The sequence below is a fragment of the Bombyx mori genome, chromosome 6, assembly GCF_030269925.1.
Source record: "Bombyx mori chromosome 6, ASM3026992v2".
In the NCBI taxonomy this organism is placed as follows: Eukaryota; Metazoa; Arthropoda; class Insecta; order Lepidoptera; family Bombycidae; genus Bombyx; species Bombyx mori.
In genome coordinates this window covers 9,522,341-9,549,222 of record NC_085112.1, presented here as the reverse complement: position 1 = coordinate 9,549,222, position 26,882 = coordinate 9,522,341, and the positions used below count along the sequence as shown (strand labels likewise).

Here is a 26,882-nt window from a genome sequence, read left to right as displayed (position 1 = left end):
AAATGGTAAATGAAAAGAGCGCAGTTCCTATTTTTGGATTTGACAGGTAATCACAGTAAAATAAAATAAAAATTCAAAGTCAAATTCAATTCAAATAACGTCAAGTCTTGAGAGCGTTTCGATTTCATAAACAACCAAAACACAATGGGTATGCTATTTGAGTAATTAACAATATCCAAATATAAAAAAAATATATCGGACACAATAATAAAAGGAACGGACATGATATTTGAGTCGTCTATTATCAAAGGCGGCAATCTGTACATTTGGACAAAAATTTTTTATTGATATGTCAATACAGATTTATTTGAATATAATCGTCTCCTTCAAAGAATACGGTTCAAAACCTGCATTAAATAAAGGTTAATAGTTAACCTGTTATTTATCTAAGATGTCGTTCCGAAGAGTTTTGTGACTGCCAATGGAATACAAAGTCAATAATTCGTTTTTCTGATTTACCAATCATTGTCCAAAAGTCAGATTGCCGCCTTTGATAATAGTCGACTCATTTAATCTATTTCATTACATACGTAGATAAGTTTTGAAATTTGAATTTTTAAATGTGACAGTTTGTATTAAATGCCCTGATTATAATGAAATATAAGTTGCTGTTGAATTTTAAGGCGTTTGTGTATGATTTCAAACGCTCAAAAAAGATCTCAATTTAAGTGATTTGCATTAGAAAAATGGATTTGAAATTGAAATGGTGTTCATTGATTCTTGCAAATGCAAGGTCCGATAGTCTTAATTTCAATATAAGACTTCGGCCCCACGTGTCATCATGGGTAGTGATATACACTTAGTGGGACGTAAGCGCTACGGATATGTTTTAAGCCAAAGCTTATTTTATAATTGAACGAGATAGAAATCACAAAAACTTGAACTTCGAAACTTGTTATAGAGTTACTCTATGACAGGGATCCTTTGTCGGCGCCCAGCCCGCCTGGTGCGCATGCGCTAACTCGACAAATGCGCCGAATGAAATAAGCCGTATTTTGTTTCCTTTCATTTTTTAAAGCTTTTGAAAACTTTAATAGTAGGGGCAGGGGTTCATGTGTGTTCAAACAAAAAACCTTGGCAAGGGAGTTACGTAATGTCGACGTCTCAAGTTCGTTTGGGTACAACAGCTAAGTTCATTACAAAAAGTTTTACAAAGAGTTTCGATGCATTTCTTTTAATTTTCCTTTAATGTAATAATAAAGCTACTATTACATGAGGTAGCTTTTTCCATCATAATAACTCAATTCCTCGGAAGCTTTCTAACAATTTTTAATTATTTTTTTGAAATAGAAATTTTAATTGCTGGTAGTTATTGGTGGGCGGCTAATTATTACTGGTGGTAGGGAGTTTTTTGAGCCCACACGGAAGTGGTACTACCGCTCTGCCTATTTTTGCCGTGAAGCTATCTATTACGTTTCGGTTTGAAGGTTGGGGCAGCCACAAGATAAAATGTAAAAAGATTTTGCCCTAACCACATTATTACTAAAGGTTATTTAATATCAACCTATTATGTAAAATTAATATGTAAATTATAGTGTAGTAGTAGAAGTAAAATCAGTTAGTGCGAATTCCGAATAACTTTAGCGCCAATTACGTCAACTAAAGTCCAAAACTACTTGTTCGAAGCGACAACGACACGACTGAATTAGGTCATAATGACTTATTATTCCATAATAGATATATGAGCTTAGTTCGTAAAGGCGCCTCGAGCCCCCCATTTAGGAAAGAGTAAACACAGATGAGGGAGGGCGCGATAGTACGACGCAAGGCCCGAAGCTGGATGGTTGTGTGACCGACTCACGTTCGTAAGCCCACGTCGAACGCGATGTTCCCCGAACTTTTGAATTTAGAATACAAAATTCTGGAATACATATTTGAAATTTAAAATTCGCGTCACAGATCAGTATCGTGTGAACAGAAGGTTACTTTGACAGTGAAATGTTAAACATGTAAATTATCCATGTTGTGAAAAACTAGCGTAATTCAGTGCAGTATGATGGATGCTGGTGTTAATGAGTGCGATAACGCGGCAAATGGAAGGAACCAATTCGTGTTTCTTGTGCTTGTGCATTTACTACTTATCGGACTAAATGGGACTAATGGTAAATATTTGTTTTGGATTATACTAGGAAAAGTTCGATTTATTTTTGTTTCGATTTTTAAAAAAATTAACTCGATTAATATTTTTTTAGTAGATGTATTAGAGTAGGTATTATTAGTCATTACTTCAAAACATTTTTGGATGCAATTCTGATATTATTATATCTTTGAAGTAATAATGTACCCGTCTTTTAAAATTTGAATAGCCAACAATTATTTCACGAGTATTCATTAAAATAAGTACGAACCCATTACAATTGTAATCGCTATCTATCTTCATCTGATCGTTAGCGTATCGAGTAATTAGACTGGTGCGTTACCAATTAACGAAATGAAGCGGCCATCCCTGTTTTTTTTACGAAACAGTCGATCTTTTTTTCCCTTTTTTAATGAACTTAATTAATGATAACCAGTAGCGTTAAATTGGTTACTCTCGGATACTGATTGGCAGTTGTTGTTTTTTTACCTCTGTTGGCGGGTTTCTGGTTTTAAATAATCATTCCAGTTCGTGTGTTAAAAGGAAAAAAAAAAGAATAATTTTTTTGGTTATTTAAATTAGTTCATTCTTTGATGTCCGTAGTATGGACGAGTTTGCGGAACAGTTGTCGAGCGATTACCTATGCCCGTCGAGATGTCATCGTCTTCCGTCCGGACAAAATCACTATGCGCCTTAAAATGGGTTCCCTTTTATTAAATATTATTCCTTTATTCATTGACACTGTGAATACGGGTTAGTTTGGGTTTTTCTTGAAAAAATTGTTACCTGCTCCGTGATCACCCGGTTTACTCGGTCGTACGTCATTTGTATTTAGTAGGTATAGATAGCCATGATCAAGTAAAACACGTTATTACGGATCCTCCTGATCCATTAATGGTGCTTTTAGGTACCACACAAGCATCGGTCACCGTCCTCGTCGAACCCGTCGCCTGCGACGAAGGGCTCGACGAGTGAATTAACCCATATACACAGCCCACTAAGTTTCTCGCCGGATCTTCTTAGTGGGTCGCGTTTACGATCAAGTGGTAGATTCTGCGAAGTGCTGCTCTTGCTAGGGCCAGTGTTAGCAACACTCACGGTTTGAGCCCCGTGAGCTCACTTACACGTCAAGGAGAAGCTGAAATAGCCTCTCAAGGCTATCAGCATAGGTAGGAAAATAAAATCAAGAGTCTAAGTTGGAAATTTTCGGAACACGATCTGATGAGCGTTTGGACTTTATTTACACTGAAATAAAGAAAAGTATTATAATGCTGATTTAATTTATTTTTTAAAAGCTCGAAGCTTTTCAATGCACGACATGAATCCGGATGCACAATGACTTCAAACTCAGCCATTTTGTCCAGTCTCAACATCACAGAAATATTTTAAAGTATTTTTTAAAATGATGTCCTATCAGAAATACTATCTGGACAGTACAGGGTGTGATTTTTTTGTTAGAATACGATTTTAATTTCTTTCAACACAAATTTCGATAATATTTGATATTTTGGACAAATCGCTTGTTGTGTAGCCTATTTAGCCATCCTAGCTACTTCTGTTGTAAGGCACTCAAGACTCTCTTTCTTCATTGCTTTGGGTGTTATTAATATAAAACTTTGAAATTTTGAACTAATGCTTCTAACGGGCGGCAGAATTCACAGTATATAATATTATATTGTGTAATTACTATTGTTACCGCTCATCACTGTAATATAATATTTAGTTTCGAATTATGCCTTTAAATAATTTATATCGTATAGTTAAATAAGATAAGTATAAGATAAATAAATAAATCACGAGTTACATCCAGTCCTGCGCTATCTTCGTACATATTTACTCTGTGATCAATATGTATTGAGCTATTCTGCAAATAAGGATTGTGGTGTCTCTGTATTTTGTTTTGTGGTAATTTGCATTCCGAGAACATTAGCGTTTTTTTTATTACTCTAGTAGGCAGACGAGCATACGGCCCACCTGATGGTGAGTGTTTACCGTCGCTCATGGACGTCAGCAATGCAAGAGGTAGAGAGCCAAGTCGCTCTCTATTGTTAAGTACTCTCCACAAGGCTCGGCTCGTTTGACTGTTTCTCACACGTGTGTGTGTGTGTGTGTGTGTTTGTGTGTGTGTGTGTGTGTGTGTGTGTTTGTGTGTGTGTGTGTGTGTGTGTGTTTGTGTGTGTGTGTGTGTGTGTGTGTGTTTGTGTGTGTGTGTGTGTGTGTGTGTGTGTGTGTGTGTGTGTGTGTGTGTGTGTGTGTGTGTGTGTGCGCGTGCGCGTGCATGCGTGCGTGCGTGCGTGCCTGTGTGCTTTGTTTTGAGTGTGTTGTGTATTCTGGCAGTACAGCGGCCAGAATGGTGCAGGATGGTGAACAGCCAAGTACGCGAGTTCGAGGATCAGCGTAAAGCTGACCTTGATTACAAGCGCGACCTGTTAAAGGCCCGCTCTCCTGCTGCCATAACCTATAATTATGAGAACGGCGTGCTTACGTGCCCTAAATGCGCAAGGAGTTTTGCCGCGAAGATATGCTATACAAGCCACCTTGAAGCGCATGAGCGCCAAATTGCCGGATAGGAGTCGAAGTATTCGCCATGACCGAAATCGGTCGGATGGATCATCATCATTATCATCATCATCATAATTCTGTGTTCATGTGGGTGTGGGTGTGTGTGTGCGTGTGTGTGTGGGTGTGTGTGTGCGCGTGTGTGTGTGTGTGTGAATTTGGAAATTATACGTACTCCAAACTAAATTACAATTCGTGTAGCTAAATATAATACGTATAAGATAGGTACTTGTTAGTACAAATACTGTTTGTTGAACGCACTAATGATAAGATAACAACTTTGAAGAGATTAAGTAAATTTGTATCTCAAACGTGCACATTATTATTACTGTAATCATAGACAATTACTGTAATCGCATACAAATAGTTAATAATATATACTAAAAATAATCAATAAAATTAGAAGAATGTACGTGAATTTGAATATTTGAAAATAAGATATAACAAAGCGTGTCGTCCATCTTAACGAATGCAAATTCCCATTGCGAGATTAGTTACATAATAATAATATATGTAATTATTGTAATTTTTTTTTATTGCCCTTGTAGGCAGACGAGCATACGGCCCACCTGATGGTGAGTGCTTACCGTCGCCCATGGACTTCAAAAATGCCAGGGGCAGAGCCAAGCCGCTGCCTACCGTTAATAGAATCATAATAAATAGAATTTCTTCTTAGTCGTATGCACTCTTGGCAGAGTGGTCGTGGTCATCACTTCGGTTGGTGGTGCGTTTCACCAGACGTCGCCATTCCTCGCGTGCCGCGGTCCTTCTTGTGCACTCGTTAACGGGACCGTTTAGAATAATATATGAATTTTATTCTCAATTATCTAAGGGTTAGGGTTGGTACTCACCTATATTAATTACATTACGCTTGCAGGGCAGCAAGCTTTCGCAACGCAATCGGCATCCCTTTTTATGGCTACATTTTGAACGATGATAACCCTATGTATTGGGATTGTCAGTGGTGGAAGAGAGTTAGATCGAACTAACAACACAACTGTCACCCCATCCGGATTGTGTATAAAATACATTACTAATAGTCTCTCAGCTGCTAGCACTTATGGCTGCATTAATTCAAATTGTGTACATTTATTTCCTCAAATGCTCAGCGCACCTCATAGAAAAGTGCAATTATTAATTCCCAAACCTTTTTTTTATTGCACGGATGGGTGGACGAGCTCACAGCCCACCTGGTGTTAAGTGTTACCGGAGCACATAGGCATCTACGACGTAAATGCCGCTGTCCACCTTGAGATATGAGTTCTAAGGTCTCAGTATAGTTAAAACGGTTGCCCCACCTTTCCAACCGAAATGCATTACTGCTTCACGACATAAATAGGCATAAATTTTCTTTATAATTCTTTCTTTATATTTTCTTTCTTCTTTCTTTATAATTCTTTTGTCAATGCACCTACCATGCATTATCTCTGCACCACCCTTAGGCCTAGGCCGCACTACGGTGAAACCGCAGCGGTTAATAACCGTGTGAGCTTATGAAACACGAAAACGAATACAAGCGGCCGCACTTGCGGTTTTTTCCCGCGACTGATTTTAAAATCAAATCAAATCAAATCAAATCAAAAAAATTTTATTCAACATAAATGAAAGTACATACTTGTTGAACGTCAAAAGAACTACCGCCAATTCACAAGAACTAGTCTCCGTCCTGAGAAGAATTGGCAAGAAACTCAGCGGGCATGTTTTTTTTTTTTTTTTTAATAAGCAATTGCTTATTATTTATTAATTTTTTAATATTACATTTTCTTTTAAATATGAGTTTTTTACAATGAGTATTATAACGTAACAATTACTACAATATTGAAATGCCCGGAGCGAGCAACTCATTCCCACTTTGTGCAATCTTCTAGATAATCATTGACTTTATAGTAAGCTTTATTGCACAGATGTTCTTTAACAGTTTTCTTAAACCTATGTATATGTAGGTTCTGAACATCTTGTGGGATTTTGTTGTACAGGCGCACAGACAAACACCCGAATGAATTTCGTATCTTATGTAACCTACTCATCGGCACAACAAGCTTGTGTTTGTTCCTAGTATTTCTATTATGTATGTCCGACTTTTTAGGAAACTCCTCAATATGTTTACGAACATACATCAAATTTTCAAAAATGTACTGGGAAAACCGCGAAATGTTACAAAATTGTCGCGGAAAAAAACCGCAACAAAATTTGTAATCCATAGAACTAGGTATCCGTGCACGCACTATGCGTAGCCGTGGGCGGTTTTTTTGAAATGTCAAATACATTTGCGAAACTTTGTTTCCATGAAACTGGCTACTGACATCCGATAATAATTGAAAAATTTCTCTAGGGGTTTTCTTAAATTTCATTATTTCTTATGAAAGAAACCTTTCTCAAATTTACGGCTAGAAAGTGGATAGACCCAACATTTGTAAAATTTTCGTTGTCTTTTTATCTATTTCTTAGTATCAGAGCCACACTGCTACTGCTCTTTTGAAATTTATCCATCTTCAAACTGTGAAAATTAAGGGCGAATTTGCGGTTAATAATTGTAGTGTGTGCGTATTAAGCGGTTTCGCGGTTACAGCGGTTAACCGCTCCCGGGAAAAAACCGTAGTGCGGCCTAGGCCTTAGGTCGACTAGAAGAGAATGCCCATGGCATTAAGTCCGCCTGTGTACAAGTTTTGTTTTGTGCATAAAGTATAAATAAATAAATAAATAAATACCTACCCTGATATCTAGTACTATTATAGTCACACTATTCACAAATATTAATTGTAATTGCGGAATGGCTATTCTCCTTCTCAAACAAGAATTCATTTCCACGATTGGTACAAACTTACAGCCTCATAGACTACCAACTAATAGGTAGGGAAAAAAAACAAACACTTACTATGACATTCACGAAAATTCAAAACACATTAATGCACGGTACGCGTCCGTTTAGTATTTAAAGAACAAAGAATAAAAGTGTGAAAGGACACAGTAAAAATCAAATTCGTATAATTAAAAAAAAAAAAAACATATTTTTCATTCGTTCCCTTTTTTTGTTTAACCACCATCCGTCCATATTATCTATTATGTGTTATAGTTGCAAGCACCCACACCGCGCGCTACAAAAAGACAAAACACGTCAAGATAGTTATTTACGATGCATTATCAGTGACAGTGACATGTATTAATAAAGGACAACTGCCGCGCTTGACCGCTGGTTAGATAAAGTAAAAAAAAAATTATACAATTACAACAATACGCTACCTACCACAGTTCAGTGACCACAGTAACCACAGTACAATATTTATTATCTTTAAAAGGTTTTTTATCGTTTCAAAGTAATGGGACTTTCAATATTTCAATATATTAGGGCTTAGTTATACCAAAATTTACTTAAATCAAGACTGAATAAATACTTTTTGGCTCTTACACTAAAATTTCGGTTTCTACAATTTAGTTTATAATTTAATTGATCTTTGACTCATAAGCATTTAAAAAAATACGGAATGTGGTTTAAAAACACGAAAATCTGTCTTTGAATTGGTATAATTGTATAATTATTGTACCTTCACATTAATATTTGACATTAAATATGATATAATGACTTACACATATTAAAACACACCCAATCGACACAAGCAAATAAAGATGACGTAAGAAATAATAAATCATTGGAAAATGTAGTTAAAAAAAATGTGTTTTTTTTATATTTTATTACATACATATTCAAATACAGCTGCTTAAACATCGTATATGCCTATTAATGCCATAATATTAAAGATGACTAAAGATATTATTAACTTTGCAACACGATCGACATTTTCTAAAAAATTACGACCCAAATTTGATTTTAACACCATAGTAGTATGGGTATAGTAATGAAAAATATTTATTCTAGGCTATTTCTAAATAATCTATATTATATATATAAAAATGAATTGCTGTTCGTTAGTCTCGCTAAAACTCGAGAACGGCTGGACCGATTTGGCTAATTTTGGTCTTGAATTATTTGTAGAAGTCCAGAGAAGGTTTAAAAGGTAGATAAATATGAAAATACTCGGAATAAAAATAACAATTTTATTTTCCCTTTGATGTGTCCCCCGTCGGACGGATTCCTTTTGTTTGTTTTAAGGTTATTTTATACAAAAGTTTAGGTCTTTTATTTATCGATTGAGGCACTACGAAGTCTGCCGGATCACCTAGTGATAATATAAAAACTTTAAGCATATCGTGTTCGTTTAAGTGGTTTCTGCAATGAAAATGTTGCTCAATTGCATGATGGTATTCCCTAGGCTAAACGAACTCCAGTAAATAATTCATAAATTATGATCTCGAATAAATAATGAGAGTTTAAAGCATGTCCGAGCGAGACTGTCTCTAACCCGTCACTCTTAAGAAACCATTTTCAAGAACCATTTAATGATAAGTGACATTTGTATAAATTTCGTTTCACTTTCGCAGAAGTTGAAATTACTTCTAAGAAATTTTGTATTCGAAAGTTCACGCTGGAACAAATCGATTGCTTACGAGTTTCGTGTTTTATTCTTGGGTTTTTTTTTTAAATAATCTTGTAGACGGTCGTAATGTTTCGAATAAAAATGAATTAAACCAGAATAAAATTTAATAATGAAAGAAAATGTACGAGAATCGTTCAAAGCATCAAAAATGCACTTATATTGATTTAAAAAAGTATTGAATTTAAATCAAATACCGATAATAAAATAATTGGATGTCAACACCTACAACGGCTGAGCAAAAACTGCAACTCTTCTAACCGTGAATATGAAAAATTTATATTTTAAAAACAAAATCACATATTTACCAAAAAAATATCTCTGATTCATTTTGACTGGAACGTTCTTGAACAACAATAATTATAACGATACAAAGAGTGTCATAGTATCGGGACGTGCATCTAAATGCGGCGTAACAGACGGGCAGAGGTTATTGAGCGATCCATAAGTTTCTTTTTATTATAGTTTTTATTGATACACGAATAGTTAAGTCGGTGTGTGTAGGTAACTTTTGTGAGCATTGAGTGGGTGTCCGGTTTGATTTGTTTATCAAAGGAGCCCGGGCATTCGTTCACGGGTATTTAAGATACGTACCTATACAATTTATGTGCGACGTGATCATCGAATTAATCAACATAACGTAACGTTGCGTGGGCAACCTTAAATCATAGTTCTTTACCAATGAAGTTACCGTTTTACAATACTGGCAATTTGAAACGTAATTTCTGTACGACTGACTACATATTCCCAATTCAATTGATTCTATTTTAAAAATAAAGAATTATACTTTCAAATTCAGTCATTAGTTTATTGATTAGGGACTTTTAAGCTACTGCATAGATTTTATCGCGGGCCTTGAGCGCGGCTACCGAATCATGAAATTCCGTAACGAAAAAAACCTTACACTCCTCACTCCGCCTACCAAGTAGCTCGCGTTCAACTCATTCACACGTTGCGCTTGTGTAGTGTTTGTGAATAAGCGCATGGCGTGACGTCACATTGCATGCGCATCGTGAAAAGTTTGCCCATCCCTCTCCCGCGCTGTCTAGCTTATGAGTGTGAAGGGGACAGTTAAGATTTTGCTTTTATTAATGTTTAATATAGCGTGGTCTTGTTTTATTATTGTTTTAATATTAAATTATCATTGTCTAATTATAATTGCATAAGTTGATAAAAATGCTATGCAATAGCTTTACCGCGGCAGTTCCCGAGTGCCACACGTTTTTTTACTAGATTTGACTCTTTTTGATCAATTCTGACAAATATCTCTCATCTCCGTTGCACCTACACGACAACGCTCGACCACATAAGTTTGTTTATCTGGTTTTCGGTGTCAGAAATATACCTCGATTAGAAATTGCAATTACCTTTATAATAATAGCCAATCGTAAAAAACACTTTCTTTAAAACCTAAAATAAATTATATGTATATCGTCACAGCGTCGTAACAAAATTTAAGTAATGTTGTTATATTTATTTTATTTTTTAAGTACTCAGCTACGTAAGTCTAAGTATAACATAAATGTGAAGTTTCTCGCCGGATCTTCTTAGTGGGTCGCGTTTCCGATCCGGTAGTAGATTCTGCGAAGCACTGCTCTTGCTAGGGCCAGAGCTAGCAATACTCCGGTTTAAGCCCCGTGAGCTCGTCATGGCCTAAAGGATAAGACGTCCGGTGCATTCGTATCGAGCGATACAACGATGTTTGAATCCCGCAGGCGGGTACCAATCTTTCTAATGAAATACATACTTAACAATTGTTCACGATTTGACTTCCACGGTGAAGGAATAACATCGTGTAATAAAAATCAAACCCGCAAAATTATAATTTACGTAATTACTGGTGGTAGGACCTGTTGTGAGTCCGCACGGGTAGGTACCACCACCCTATTTCTGCCGTAAAGCAGTAATGCGTTTCGGTTTGCAGGGTGGAGCAGCCGTTGTAACTATACTGAGACCTTCGAACTTATATCTCAAGGTGGGTGGCGCATTTTCGTTGTAGATATCTATGGGCTCCAGCAACCATTTAACACCAGGTGAGCTCTTCCACCCATCTAAGCAATAAAAAATAAAATAAAAAAGAGCTCACCTACATGTTAGGGCGAAGACGAAATAGCCTCTCAAGGCTACGAAAAAAAAAGTGTTTTCAAAACGACCATCACTATACTGATGGACTAAATTTTAGGAAAAAATTCGTCGACACAGCTGCGTAAATAAGCCCGTATACTGACGCCATTTCAAATCGACCGATAAGAATGAAGTATACTCCGTAGTCATAGTAAGTCTATTTTCGTATAGATTGCATAACGAACATTTATTTTACGCAAACAACTTTAAAGTACCCTTAAAGCTGAACATTTTAAGTGTATTCACAAATTTAGTAGCTGAAATAAATAAGAGAATCGAAAATTTATAAATAAAAAAATGTTGAATATCAAATCAATGACCCAAATTAGATTTTTGAGCACTCGGTCTTTATTTGTTAAAAGCTTGTACGTTTTTGATTTTAGTCGAAAACGTTGTCATAATTATTATACATTTATTCATTTTCAAACAGAATTTGGCGAAATAGCATAATCATTAATTATTGTAAATATATTTTTTTATTGTCTTTTGATTGATTCATGCTTTTATGTATGTATGTATGTAAAACAAACATGTATTTACGATCAAATATGCGTTTCAAAGCTTACATATAAATTCTTCAATCGATTCGAATGAAACAGAGCTATACAGTCATCCCAAGCCTCATTGAGGTCATTGAATGTTTTATATCAATTGATCCAGTTCTTACGGAATTTGGCTGGTATAAACGCGTTGACAAACATTTTTTTCTTTTATTGCCCTTGTAGGCAGACGAGTATACTTACCTGCCGGGGTGGTGCGTGATCATGAGTAGCTACCGTCGCCCATGGACTTCAGCAATGTCAGGGACAGAACTAAGCCGCTGCCTACCTGATGACACAAGTCTATGATATGAATAAATGTATAAATAATAGACTACGCTTTATTTTTGCTATTGTTATATCATAGACGGCTGGACGAGCTCACGGCCCACCTGGTGTAAATTGGTTTCCAGAGCCTATCGAGACCACAAAGTGAATGCCGCAAATTACAGTAATTACGCTATAATTTTTTTAGAGTTTGATTTTTATAACAAGATGGTTTTTTTTTTCATCGCGAAAATCATTCGTGAGGGTTTGTTTACGTATTTCATTATAAAAATTGGTACCGGCCGATAGGATCTTCGCATTGCTCGATTCGAATAAACCGGGTGTCTTATTCTTCAAGTCACGACGACTTCAACGATATTTGTCATGTTCTAACTTTTATGAGACTCTGAATTTAATTAGAACAGTTCGCAATATATTTATAATTGAATAAATTCACACATTTCAAATATTCTGAATTAAAAGTGTTATGAATGAAAATTAAATCTATATATGTATATATAAAAATGAATTGCTGTTCGTTAGTCTCGCTAAAACTCGAGAACCGCTGGACCGATTTGGCTAATTTTGGTCTTGAATTATTTGTGGAAGTCCAGAGAAGGTTTAAAAGGTAGATAAATATGAAAATACTCGGAATTAAATAAAAATAACAATTTTGTTTTTCCTTTGATATGTCCCCTGTCGGACGGATTCCTTTTGTTCGTTTAAGTGTATTTTATACAAAAGTTTAGGTATTTTATTTATCGATTGAGGCACTACGAAGTCTGCCGGGTCAGCATAGTTATAAATATAATAAAAGTAATAAATAGAACGTTCATGTTGCTGTAACACAAAACTCTCCTCGTAAACTGGCTTAAGCCTTTTTCGAAATTATGTTCGCTATCGATACAATTATGTACTATAAATCTTACATAACAACAGCACGATAAACATTGTGAGGAAATATTTACAACGGGTCAATTATTTTGGTGTTCCCTACGAAAAGATCGTAGTTATATTGATTGATGTGGCACCGATGTTAAAGCTCTGTTCGGAACATCAAAGGGTTGAACTTGCGAGGAGCGTTCGAAGCTTTGTGGCATGTTTTTGATGTGAATTTTTAAATTAATCTGTCTCTACATTCCTTGATTTAAATATGAATATTTTTGTGTCTCGCATTATGAAATGTGTTTTTAGTTGGTTTTCATAATGATTTAAAATCATTTTAATAATTTTAATTGGTGGTACAAAAAATAAAAATGCTTTTTTATTTCTCTCTATTTTTTTCTTAATCACTGGTAGTGGAGTGCCTGTTTCTAAGTTTTATGTGGAGGGAGTGATTACTGATGGCTTGGAGGCCTTCTCAGTTTCACTAGCCCATGTGGTCGAGCACGAGCTTAGCCAAGAAGAATGGCATTTGCTATCAGCGGCTCAAATGCCTCCACAGGATAGCTTCGCGAATGCATCTACTACCGGATTGGAATCGCGATCCGCTGAGAAGATCCGGCGAGAAATTGAGTAGGGTTAGGGTTAGGTTTACGATTATCAGGGTCCCTATGCCTGCTCATAATGTTAGAGCTGCAAGCGACTAATGACAATGCTAGTGTATTGGATGGACGTTTCTAAGTAAAGGCGTATTAACATTAAAATTTTACTTATATCTACCGCGTAACCATTAGTGGCCGCTATTTTCTTATTTTCATGCAACAAAAACCTTTGACTTAATTTCTCATGTTTGGCAGCTGTATCCATGTTTTGGTTTCTCTAAGCGTCGGTAACCTTTCTGTTTCAGTTATTTAAATAATTTATAAGTAAAATTTATTTGTATACAGCACAGAATAGAGCACCTCGCATCAAAGAGCATCCGTCGAATACTGTGTCAGGACGCAGTGAACCGGCAACATTGAGATGTGTCGTGGAAGGCCGACCTAAACCTTATGTACAGTGGTTCAAAGACGGATTACCCTTGCCTCAAGCAGAAGACGGACACAGGGTCTTACTCGAAGACGGGCTGTTATTCTTGAGGTAATTCTATCTGATATCAAATAACATTACAAAGGAGATTTATTTCAGTTGAGGGAGAACTTGCAGTCGGAAGAAATTCATTCTTTGACATAAGGGTCGTAGCCTATGTACCCAAGTCTTTGATCAAACACTTCACTAACACATCAGATTCAATGTTAGTCTATTTAGTATTCATGCATCTCTTTAGTCTTTTGCCTAAATCAAATTCAGTTATATGTTATAACAGACAAATATAATGGAAAATAAAAACAAAAGAAAATGAAATATTCACTGTACAAATATTGAATCTGAAATCTGAACAGCAATTTATCATTCTGTCAAGTTCTGGAAACTCTAAGATTTGTTTTTTAGGGTCAACCGAGGGAAGAAAGATAGCGATGAGGGTATTTATTGGTGTGTTGCACGCAACATTGCCGGTGAGGCCGTCAGCCAGAATGCTTCGCTTAATGTGGCTAGTAAGTAATACCGTTTAAAATTCTATTCATAAATCGAATAAGGCTAACAGCTAAATAACCAAAAAGGTACTACCACATTGCTACCTTTCTGAGCACTGTAAGGATCGTTAAGCTCCAAGAAAATACATATATCTTGATATACTTATATCCTGAAAAACCACAGCCCTCTAATGTTACTTCCAAGTGTTGCTATTATTCGGATATAGCCCGGTCTTAGAAAGCTAAGAGCATTTCGCAATTACCATTTCGATATACGCTCTGATGAATCTCATTGCGGAAGAACTGCTTAATTTTGCGGTGAATCCTTTTGTTTTTGTTGAAACACAACTTTGCTATGAATTAATGATGGACGCTTGTTACGTATGTCTTTTGAATAATAGTTTCATATATACATAAACTTTGCTGTTAAACAATTTTCACGGAAATGTAAAAAATTGGATTGCTTCCTGTTTATATTCAACAACATTTAACTGGTGCATGATAAATTTAGTTCTTTTCATATAAAATGTATTCGTTGGAAAAAAACACAGAAATAGATCCATAATATGAATTTTCCGTTTTGTTTACGCTAAATTATCGAATCGACGATTGAGACATGGGAGCAGTAAGCATAAACGAAACTTTAAATGGAAATTCTATTTTTAGTGCTAAGAGATGAATTCCGAATGGAGCCTAGGGATGTGCAAGTGGCCGCTGGTGAGCCAGCACTATTAGAGTGTTCTCCTCCAAGAGGAGTACCAGAACCATCTGTGCAATGGCTTAAAGACGGACAATCCTACGATGTAGAAGTTAATGGAAGGTGATTGTTAACTTATGACTGCTAATCGTTTATTATTAACCAAATTTCTTGATTTTAAATTGGCCTCGCATTTTCAGAGTCACAATAACAGATACAGGAAACCTTAAAATTTTAGAAACACTACCCACTGATAGTGGTTTATTTCGATGCGTGGCGACAAATATAGCCGGCGAACGACAGTCAAGAGCCGCTGCTTTAATTGTTTTAAGACGACCACATTTCGTTGTTAAACCTAGTAATGTTACTGCTTTAGTGGGTCAAACTGTCGAATTTAACTGCCAGGTAAACACTATTCAGCCAGATTTAATTGTTTATTCTATTTACTGATGTATTTAGATTAACTTAATGTTTATAGAGTTACGACTCGAACGTAAAAATAACTTGGGTCAAGGAAGATGGAACGCTGCCGTCTCATGCAACAATAATTCGTGGACTACTAAAATTAGAGCACGTATCTGCAACTGATGCTGGCGTCTATTCATGTCGTGCAGACAGCCACGCGGGAACCAGTATCACCAGTGCCACACTCACGGTTTATTGTAAGTTCATTCTTAATTAATTGGATCAATTTCTAGTAGCTCTGATATTCTATTTTAACATGGTCATCTGTTTCAGCATTACCGCATTTCACGCAGATACCGTCCAACCTAACAGCTTGGGAAGGCGATGTTGTATCTATTCCATGCGATGCCAAAGGATTACCAACGCCGACGACGTTTTGGATATTAGAAGGCAAACAAGATTCGATGCTTTTTCCGGAATGTACTAGAAGCAATACGAGTTTGTTGTATTTGGACAGTGCGCGGGCGGAGCAAAGTGGAAGGGTAATTTGTACTGCAGTTAACGCAGCTGGAAGTATCATGCAAGAAGCGTATCTTACCGTTCTTAGAAAAGGAAATAGCGAGTTAAGAGACCATACGGATGATGACTTCGAAGATGATTTAGATCGCAATGTTCATATGACCGAGTATGAACTTCTTCAAGCGAGAAAATATCTCCAGCAAAACGTATTAGTGTTGAAGCGAATTGAAATGCTATCATCTTCAAGTGTTAAAGTTGTTTGGGATGTAAGTGTGATACAGTCATGAGACATCTTTGTATTCACTATAAAACTATGATTAGTGTAGCAATTTGAAATAATGAAATGAAATCGTATTTTTTAGGTGCTAACAGACTATAATGAATATTTAGAAGGGGTTAAAATATGGTACAATGGGACAACGTTAAATTGGCGAAATATCACAGAAGAAGATTTAACTCAACAAAATTCACATTCAAACACTATTCTGTGCTTAAATGGATCTCTCACCAATGTTGACAACAGTGGTTCATCAAGCTATATACTGTCAGGATTGATGACTTACACGCAATATGATATATTTTTGATGCCATTTTATAAGACCCTTCTAGGGAAGCCTTCCAACATGATGAGTGGGTTTACGGATGAGGGTGGTGAGTTGTATTCCTTTGATGTTTTTATTTTCTTTAATTGCCATACGTTGATGTTTTGTAACAATTATTTTAGTACCGTCGGCACCACCCCAAAGCGTCACAGCAGGGGTGATAAACGCAACATCGGCGTGGATACGGTGGGAGCCACCACCTGTGAGGACTTGGAACGGCGAACTTACCGGTTATTTGGTAAGTTTAAAGTAGTTCGGTGCTTAACAACTATTCAGTTGACAAACTTTCGTACCTGTGGAATAAATTAGTGCTTTTGTGTTTCAATATTTGTTTGAAACTGTAATTGTGGGAATGACACCTATGAAACACCGAAGTTGTTCTTTGTTGGGGTGCTGTGATATGAAAAGTTTATTACCCGGTTGATTGTTTATGGAAATTTGCACGACAATAAACTAGGAAAATAATAATTATTTTGTAAACTTAGTTTTTGTTTAATACAGACAACGGAAAACAAAAATAAATTTAGCTGTTGCCGTAGCTTTACTGTGCCTTATTGGCGTTCCTGACATTGCTGATATCAATATCAACTGAACCGTATACTCTTCTGCCTTCGAAGGCACCAAGAGGGCAGTTTTTTTTGCTGTGTGTTCAATTTGGGCTATGTTTGTAATACAGATAGAGATACGCGTGAGTGGCAGCACAGGTGGTCGGGTTGTGGGTCAGATGTCATTGAACTCCCGCACCCGCGCCGCAGCCGCGAGCTCCCTCCGCGCGGGTGGCCGCTACACCGCGCGGGCGGCCGCCGTCACGCGTCGCGGACACGGCCCATTCAGTGCACCGGCGCTGATACACATGCTGCCAACTCAGTCGCAGAGGCATTACGTACAGTACGTCTTCATGATATACAGGGTGTACTAGAATCTAATACGATAACGCGCCCGCCCGCGCGGGTAGGTACCACCACCCTGCCTATTTCTGTCATGAAGCAGTAATGCGTTTCGGTTTAAAGGGTGGGGCAGCCGTTGTAACTATACTGAGACCTTAGAATTTATGTCTCAAGGTGGGTGGCGCATTTACGTTGTAGATGTCTATGGGGTCCAGTAACTATCTAACACCAGGTGGGCTGGGAGCTCGTCCACCCATCTAAGCAATAACAAATAAAAACAATACAGCACGTTAATAAAATTGCACGCAATGTGATACAATTTTAATTCAGCATGGAAACTGAAATCTCAGTATTGTCCACAAGATGCGACTTCAGCTTTCGCCTTCCGTTGCGGGCTCACGAAACTAAAGCTACACAAAAACAATCGAATTGTTTATTTGACTTAGAATCTTTAAATCGTTTTAGTCTATAAATCTATCACAGGCATCTAGTTTGTCGGAGCATTTGTGCGCGTTTATCTTTACAATGGCTGAGCTTGAAAGTGGTATTTAGTTGGCCATTTATTTTGTGATGGTCACAATGTGTCCCAACTTTATGTCTCCTTCTAAAAATAATTTTGAAATAAAAATAAAATATTAATTTTAGGACTGAACCACCAAAAGATTCAAATATACCGAACATACTACAAGAGACTTGGCTCTTGGCTCTCGGGCTCACCCTTTTCTCTGTCATCATCATTGGAGCCGTCAGCATTTACTACATCAAACGGAGAAACAACATACAAAGAAAAAAGTCTGCCGGTACGTTCCATTAGTATACAAACACATCGATGAAAACATCTCCTTTATGTCGTCGTAATTGATACATTTGATCCCAATTGTAGGTCAATCGATTGTCACGGCTCAACAATGTCTCCTAAATAAAGACACGGTTTGGCTTCGCGACAGGCCCGTATTCGGACCGCCTAACGACACGAGCATCGACGTCAACAGCTGTCACCAGAGTCTTTTACATAGTGAGTGAAATATCAATGTGCTTATCTCCAGGAATAATCTGTTTTATGTCCGCGCCACGGTTCCCACGATACTTGTGAGCTCGATTGCGCTACATCGCGCTTATCGGAATATGAGTTCATACTACTAGCGTTTGGTTCGTGGCGATATTGTTTGATACCTACTCTAAATTTGAATTTAAATTTACTTCATTTTTAAATGCAAATAATGTATGTTTGTTGATGCATTATTAGTATAAATAAAAATGTCACGTTCGTTTCGTGATGAATGAATAACGTCCTATAGTAAAAAATAACAAAACTGTAAAGTTAAAACTTTGTCTTGTGAGATCGAACCATTAGCTCTCATAGTCCCTGCTTGTTTCTGGACAACCTTCTTAAAAGTTTAAAAACTTCGACCATGGTCGATCATGTCAAGGTTAGTTTTCAGCATTTATTTATGGTGCGCTTAGGCTTCGATGACCACTAAACCCAAGATCCAATACTAAATGGTCTATAAGCTTGTTTGTCCTCTTACGCCATCTTATTTTTAATTTAGCAAAAACAAATGTTCAATTAAATTCATAGCCGTGACAAATCGTTGAATTTCAACAGATGGACAAACCACAAGTATTCTGAACGTGGAACCAGAGTATAGCTTACCGCAGAACTCCATTCAAGGACTAGACGCATCAAGCGTCGACCGTATCAGACGCGGACCACCGGAGCCATACGCGTCAAGCGCCATTTACACAGAACTCAATTTTAAGGTACGATTACATTCACAAGAATTCCATTGTTGACATTAGATAAGATTACCGGGATTTGCATAGCGTGCGTCATATAACATTCTCGGTTTGATTTAACCAAATATAACAACAAATATTACCTTTCGTTCAGGACAACAACGAAATCGGAGACCTGAGAGGCTGTCCGGACAGACGATCTCATAACAATAGCATTGTAAGATCGTGTAATGGAAGCATACAATATTCAAATGGCGAATGCTCGACTTGTTGTCACAGTACTTCGAGTAGATCGACCAAAGACTACAGAGAGCTAAGACACGACAATGTACAGAATGAAATTAATGTCTTGGAGGACGACTGCGGTTCTTGCCACACGAACAGATCTGGATCGAGGAGTAGACAGGACAAAAGCAAAGTTTGTCCGGCCGCTGATTTAGATTACGACTATCCCCAATGGCATTGGCTGGGACGGGAGAACAGCTTCAAAATTCCCATCCAAACGAGCAGACATTCGAACATCGCGAGGTCGGAGCAGGGCTGTCAAATAAATCTATGTGATATACTGCCGCCGCCGCCGTATGAGGTAAACGGGAATTGTTTATATTTCGGACCCCGTCCAATCAGTGTTACACAGTTAATAGTAATACCCCTGGCATTGCTGACGTCTATGAGCGACGATGACCACTTACCATAGGGCGGTCCGTATGCTGGTCTGCCAACAAAGACAATAAAAAAACTAATTGTTCTTATTTTTACAGAGTCCAGAAAACAGGCACAACTATGGATCGGAAAAGAATTAGCAGTGAATTATGTAGTAGTAACAAATACAAGTTAACGTAAAGCAATAATGTTTACCTATCTTTTTGTGAATCTTAAAAATTAAGTAACTAATAATAAAATCAAGTAGAGTTTACATTTTTAGTAGAAAGTCGCTGTAGCGATGACGACGTAGTGTAATTGAATTCAGAAATAAAAAACAAATTAGATGTGAGTGATGTTAGTGAAACATTAGTAACAGTCTTTTTTGATAATGTAATATTATTCCTAATCTATATTCTAGTCACGGTGTATAAGACTAGTTTTACAGTCTGTATTTAAGGTATTTGCTATAAATAGTATTTCCTGTACTTTCGTATTCTAGCTACGCGATAACTGAACTTTGTTTAGACTGGACCGTTTAAAATAGATGAAGCTCTGCCTCTCATTTCACTGCCATAAACTTTTAGTGTTAGATTTGTTAGTTGTAGATATAATCTTCGACTGTGATATTTATGTATTTAAAAAAAAAATGCGCATCGGAAATAATTTTAAACTTTAATTTAATTATCGTCGATCTCTCTTACCTTACATAAAACAATTTAAAAATACATTACGTGTAGTCGAAATTTTTATATATCCAACCACAATATTTTCAGAGCCAGTTGTGTTTGTATCCGATACGAAAAAACCGAAATAAAGCAACTTTATAAAAAAAAAAATCGTTTTACTATCGCCCTTTATTCCTTATCAGATCTAGCGGATATAAAAAAAAGAATTTCCTTTATTTTGTACTCATTTTACTGCCTACTTAAATCCGAAGCCGCTGTTACAACGAGCGTTCTTTCACATTTCAACGTGTTTATTTATTTTTCGTGTATCGCTGTCTTTATTGTTGTATCAACGATAAAACGAGTTAAATGCTAGCATAAATAATAAACTACTTAGTAATGAAGTGCCTCGTTACCTGTGGCTTACAAGTCTTTGCGGAGTCGTAAACTTGGAAAGCGGTTGTAAGCCAATAAGACTGGTTTACGTGATTTATTTAACAAACAACCTCGTGTTCTAAGCTCATCCTTCACTTTTATCATGACATGTGACGCTAGATTGTTTTATATTAATTGAATTACCATTTAAATTAAGAATATATAATTCCAACAAAATATGCAGAAATTTGAATATCTCTATATATTAATACGTGAAGCAAAAACTTTGTGTCCATTTTTACGAAAATTGCGCGGACGGAGGAGTATGAAATTTTACACATTTATAGAGAATATAGAGAAGAAGTGCACAATGCTAATATTTTTTTTTAATAATGCATAAAAGATACATTAAATCAATAAAGAAAACATTACACACACTACATACCATGTATTTGACGCACACACGCATGCATACTATATAATGTCAAACTTTTGTTCTTGACGTCTGTTGTCAAATTGAAATTAAACATTGTTTGTCTTTGTTAATATTTTTTATAGTGTAGTCTTGGCGAAATTTGTGATTATAGAAGTATAACATACAATCATAATAGTGTAAAAACTTACAATTCCAATTAATTATAGTCGAATTTCGACTACTGCAGGACCTCTAGTTCCCATAAATATGCTTGATAGGTTCGCAAACATCTTTGGTTTTAAAGTAAACTGAAGGGACAAAAAGTGGGTTGTTATTTTACTAGACGATTTGGCTTTAAAATTGCAATTTAGTGCAAAAAACTTTCACGTTTCGTTATCCCAAAGTCAACTCTAGGACCCAACTCGTTCCATTCGCGGGGATTTCATTGTAACTCGAAGTTAGTCAAAGGCCCATAGACGCGCACGCTTCGTAAGAGACGGTTGACCATGACCACGATTGCGCACTGCATATGTTACATACAACGTTTTGTCAGGCGTGATGCCATGTGGTCTGTACATTGTACTTCAGAGATTGTGTTTGCACTTCACGTATGGAAATAAAGACCAACGGCGAACCAATGCGTCCACTGTCGTCATAAGTTGGAGATCAGGACCTCTATATGATCGCAAAAGTTTCACTGACTACTCAGTGCGACTTTTTTTATTTATTTCTTAGATGGGTGGACCTGGTGTTAAGTGGTCCCTGGAGCCCATAGACATCAACAACGTAGATGCGCTACCCACCTTGCGAAACGCATTACTGCTTCACGGCAGAAATAGGTAGACTTCCGAAGATTTCAACGGTAAATCGAAATGATCAATGTTGTTGTTTTTTTTACGAAGAATTTCAAAATGATGGCGCCGCGGTAATTACGCAATCCAAATTCGTAATTCGTTTACCTTACCGTCTGATCTCGGCAAGAAGCGGGTTAAAAGCATTTGGCCATAAATCTTAGGACCCAATTTATTTCTCCGTCGGTTACGTATTGGACACACCTTTTCTGGACGGATCTCCTTTATCAGCGTGTTTTAGTAACAAAGGACTATTCGATTCAAATTACATTCACTACCAATTTCGGAATAATAGTCGGGAAACGAAACATTTCTAATTGTTATTTAACCATTTGAAATATGGCACTTGAAATTTTAAATAACTTAATAGGATATACAGAATTTTTCAAAACAAACTGTCTATTATTTAAATAAACATAGCTTTATTTGTTATTGTTTTAAACGTCGCCCGTTATTTACCCGACTGAGGCAATTATGGGTATTTCATCCTCAATAAAGGTTCCTGGTACAGTGATAACGCGAGTTATATTGTATATCTAGCAACATAGATATAATATAAAAAAGTTAAATTGCTAATTTTGTTTTTACCAGGGATTTCTGGCTGTGTTATAACTCATATTATTATACAATATATGTATTTCTGATAAGCCATTTGCAACACAAGTGTCTCTGAGTACTTAATGGGACGTCCCAGCCACATATTGTAACAATATTTTATTATTAAGGCCCTTATTTGTAACATACAATTAGAACACTCTGAAACTAGTGCTAAATGTTTTAGTTTGTTTTGAAAGTATCCCATGGTTATTTTATAAAACAGCACAAGAATACATGGTTTTAAAAACATACTTTAGATCCTTATGAATAATATAAATTATCTAGAGAAACTTCTAAAAGTTGCAATAATACGCCAACTAATGTTTCAGCTTTTTGGAACAAGGTTAAAAGCATCGATAATTTTAAATCAGTAGGTGCAACGGTACTTGTAATTAATTCGAAGAAAGCCTAATGGTGAGATCATCAGAATTCAATATGGGGTTAAGTTATTTAAAAAAAAAACTTCTACTCATAACGCTATCATAAAAAAAGATTATTTCAAAACCCGTGATCACTGTTTCAAATATAACGAGGAGTGTGGAATTAAAATTACCATCTACACCGTGATGAGGGGCAATAAACTCACTTAACTAATATCTGTGACGAATCCTAATGTTCCGGCCCCACTTCAGACAGAAAATGGTGAGAAACATCACGCTTCAACAATGATATAATATTTTTGGGCAATTCGTGTACGTGATAGTCATCATATTTTATATGGTGAATAAATTTTTAACGCTCGTAAACTACAAGGACCTAAATAGGAGAATTAAAAATAGAATTAACAACATATCCATGTCTGACTAAACTATTCTGGTCATTATTTGTATCCCAAATGCATAGTCGCGTTCCTGTTAATGTGGAAGCTTTAGAGTCTTGTTATGCAAATTAAGTCAACGACAAATTATTGAGGTCGGATATGAAATTGTAAATATTTACATAAAGACTGTTTAGAGCAAAACTATGTAAAATATACACGTGAACGCTCAATGTGGTTTCAAAATTTAACAAAAAAAGAGAGTTAGATTTTATATTCATTCTCCTAATAATGATAATCGGGAAGAAGTCACACACACGTTCATCTGGCTACAAATTAGGATTCCCTCTACTATAGGAATCAGAAAATTATATACATACTTAAATAAGGTTCACTAAATACTACATATCAAATCAAATCAAATCAAAAAAAAATTATTCAACATAAATGAAGGTACATACTTTTTGAACGTCAAAAAGAACTACCCCCAATTCACAAAAAACTAGCCTCCGCCCTGAGAAGAACTGGCAAGAACCCCGGCGGGCATGTATTTTTTTTAAATATTAGTTTATAGATACATAAATAGATAGATATAATAAATATAGATATAATAAATAAAGATAGATATAAATAGATAATAATCATCCAGACGAAGAGAAAACAAACTATTCCTTACACGAATATTTACCTGATATGAGAATCGAACCTACGATTTTCAGCACAAAGTCAAGAGTGCTAACCACTACACTGCCGAGTCAATAGAAATCTAATAAGAGTTTAAAAAGCTACTAGTCTCATGAAATTCACGAATTCCGATTAGCCACAGAGCTGTATCACCGAATCGATTCCAATTAATATTACGGACATTAGTTTTTTGTACAGCACATAAAACTTAAAGGTGTTGTTAGACTCGTAGAGTAAAAACTAAATAAAAAAACGAATATAAATTTCGAATGGCTAGCTTCGTAAAGAGTTCTTTGAATCTGCCGCATGATATTGCAGTAAATCTACTCGTATTCAGATAAGCATCGAATACATACATGTTTACGAGAGTGACACGTTTTCAGTGTTGTTTTATTACTTTACGTCCGTTCGAACACAATAAAGCGGTCGTAATTTTTATGTTTCATTGAAATGTGTGCAGACGAAAATCAGACACGACTGATATAAATGTATGTATGTATGCGGTTCTTCCGTGGTCTCTCTGTTAAAAAGAATCGTATAATATCTATATAATAATACGTTAAGCAAAAACTTTGTACCCCTTTTTACAAAAATTGCGCGGACGGAGGCGTATGAAATTTTGCACACTTATAGAGAATATAGACAAGAAGTGCAGAACACTAATATTTTTTTAAAATTATGGATTAAAAATACATTAAATCAATAAAGAAAACATTACACACACTACCATGTATTTGACACACACATATACTCTTTGTTTATTGTCAAACTTTTGTTATTGCTTAAAGTCTGTAGTCAAATTGAGAATAGGTTAATATTGTTTATCTTTAATATTACGAGTATTTGTCTATAGTGTAGTCTTAGCGAAATCTGTAACAATAAAACCATAATAATGCTGAAACTTATAATTTCAATTAATTATAGTCGAATTTCGACTTCTGCGAGACCACTAGTTATTGTAATTCTGTTTAAATGTTATTTCAGATATTCGATATATTTGGTAGGCAGCGGCTTGGCTCTGCCCCTGGCATTGCTGAAGTCCATGGGCGACGGTAACCACTCACCATCAGGTGCCTACAAGGCCAATAAAAAAAGATCTTAATTTAAAATTATACTTGGCAGGTGAAATCTCGAAGAATGTTCCACATTCAGGCTAGGACTTTTATAGATAGGACGTTACCAATATGCACGAGCTGAATCGAAATACAAAAGCTGGATCTCTCAATTCAAACCTTTTAAACTAAGAACGTTTCTAACTTTAACCGGAAAGGTTGTAACTTCGTGGCAACCGAGTCCGCACTGGTAGGTACCACCACCCTGCCTATTTCTGCCGTGAAGCACTATTGCGTTTCGGTTTGAAGGATGGGGCAGCCGTTGTAACTATACTGAGACCTTAGAACTGATATCTCAAGGTAGGTGGCGCATTTACGTCGTAGATGTCTATGGGCTCCAGTAACCACTTAACACTAGGTGGGCTGCGAGCTCGTCCACCTATCTAATCAATAAAAATTTTTTTAATAAAATTAGTGATCTATGTATTTATTGTCTTTATTGAATTTTAACACAAAAGTTTTCACAATCTGATAATTACAATAGGATATTCTGAGTTTTGATTTTTGTCTCGAATTGAGTTTGAAGTCTCCAAAATTTAAAATTGATAAAAATGTACCAAGGAAAGTAATGTGGATGGAACTGAATTCATCTTGCGTTTTTGTGATGCGAAATTTTATACAACATATTATTTTCCTGCGTCCAATTCGGAGCCAAATTATAAATTTCACAATTAAATTTTATTGTGAAATGGTTCTACAAATTACTCTCACGGAAATACGTAACGAATGCAAATGTTCCGGCCTGAAATTAATCTGCGAGTAAAATTTATGTTAATTATTTGCTTCTGATTCATTTCCATGGTGTACCTACACGTTTATCATAAGGTGGTGATCGAGAATGGGCAGAATTTGCAAATTCCACAATGTAATTTACTATCTGATTTGAATTAATGTCAGTAATTATATTGCTGACTACTAGTATAATTTAGATAAGCAGTTCTTTTTTTAGGTTTGAGTCTTTAAAAATTAAATTGTTTATGCTGTGTTTATTTTCAGAATGCATCTTAAAATGTTGTCTCTGATATGAAACAGCATATGGTAACTGAAACATGATACTCGAACATTGAATTAGCTTCATAAGACCTAGTTTAAAAATAATAGAGTATTAATATAGGTTCCCCTGCTGACTGCGCTAATCCATTAGCCTGACATGAAAAGTTAATATATAAAGTACAATAAAGCAGTCCGGCTGGTCTACGCTCCCTCGCCCTAGGGTGTAGGTCTAAAGTTCTGGATACCCTTTGAGAATTTATTACATATTATCGAATCGTGTTGAAAATGTAATGTAATCAATTAGTTTTTTCTAGTGAAATTGGTTTCAACTCCAAATAGAATTTTTAAAAATATACAATCTTCCTTTAAAGATATTAAATAATTTCAATAGTCTTTGAATGTTAGTTGCTTTTTTGTCTCTTTTTTGTC

General features: G+C 36.0%; 1 protein-coding gene across 2 annotated transcripts; it reads left to right on the top strand.

The window, feature by feature from the left end:
- Positions 1 to 1,746: 1,746 nt before the first annotated feature.
- Positions 1,747 to 20,840, top strand: LOC101737220 (roundabout homolog 2). Of its 2 annotated transcripts, XM_004930573.5 has the most exons (15): positions 1,753 to 2,102; positions 13,886 to 14,078; positions 14,430 to 14,533; positions 15,179 to 15,332; positions 15,410 to 15,614; positions 15,688 to 15,871; positions 15,948 to 16,399; positions 16,496 to 16,784; positions 16,858 to 16,973; positions 17,412 to 17,623; positions 18,268 to 18,422; positions 18,506 to 18,637; positions 19,229 to 19,383; positions 19,514 to 19,945; positions 20,121 to 20,840. In XM_004930573.5, the coding sequence occupies exons 1-15, from the start codon at positions 1,994 to 1,996 to the stop codon at positions 20,160 to 20,162; spliced, it is 2,934 nt and encodes a 977-aa protein (XP_004930630.1). In that variant the 5' UTR covers positions 1,753 to 1,993; the 3' UTR covers positions 20,163 to 20,840. The 2 variants fall into 2 exon arrangements, with proteins under 2 accessions (XP_062525085.1, XP_004930630.1); XM_062669101.1 differs by having other exon boundaries at positions 1,747 to 2,102; positions 19,514 to 20,840.
- Positions 20,841 to 26,882: the final 6,042 nt, after the last annotated feature.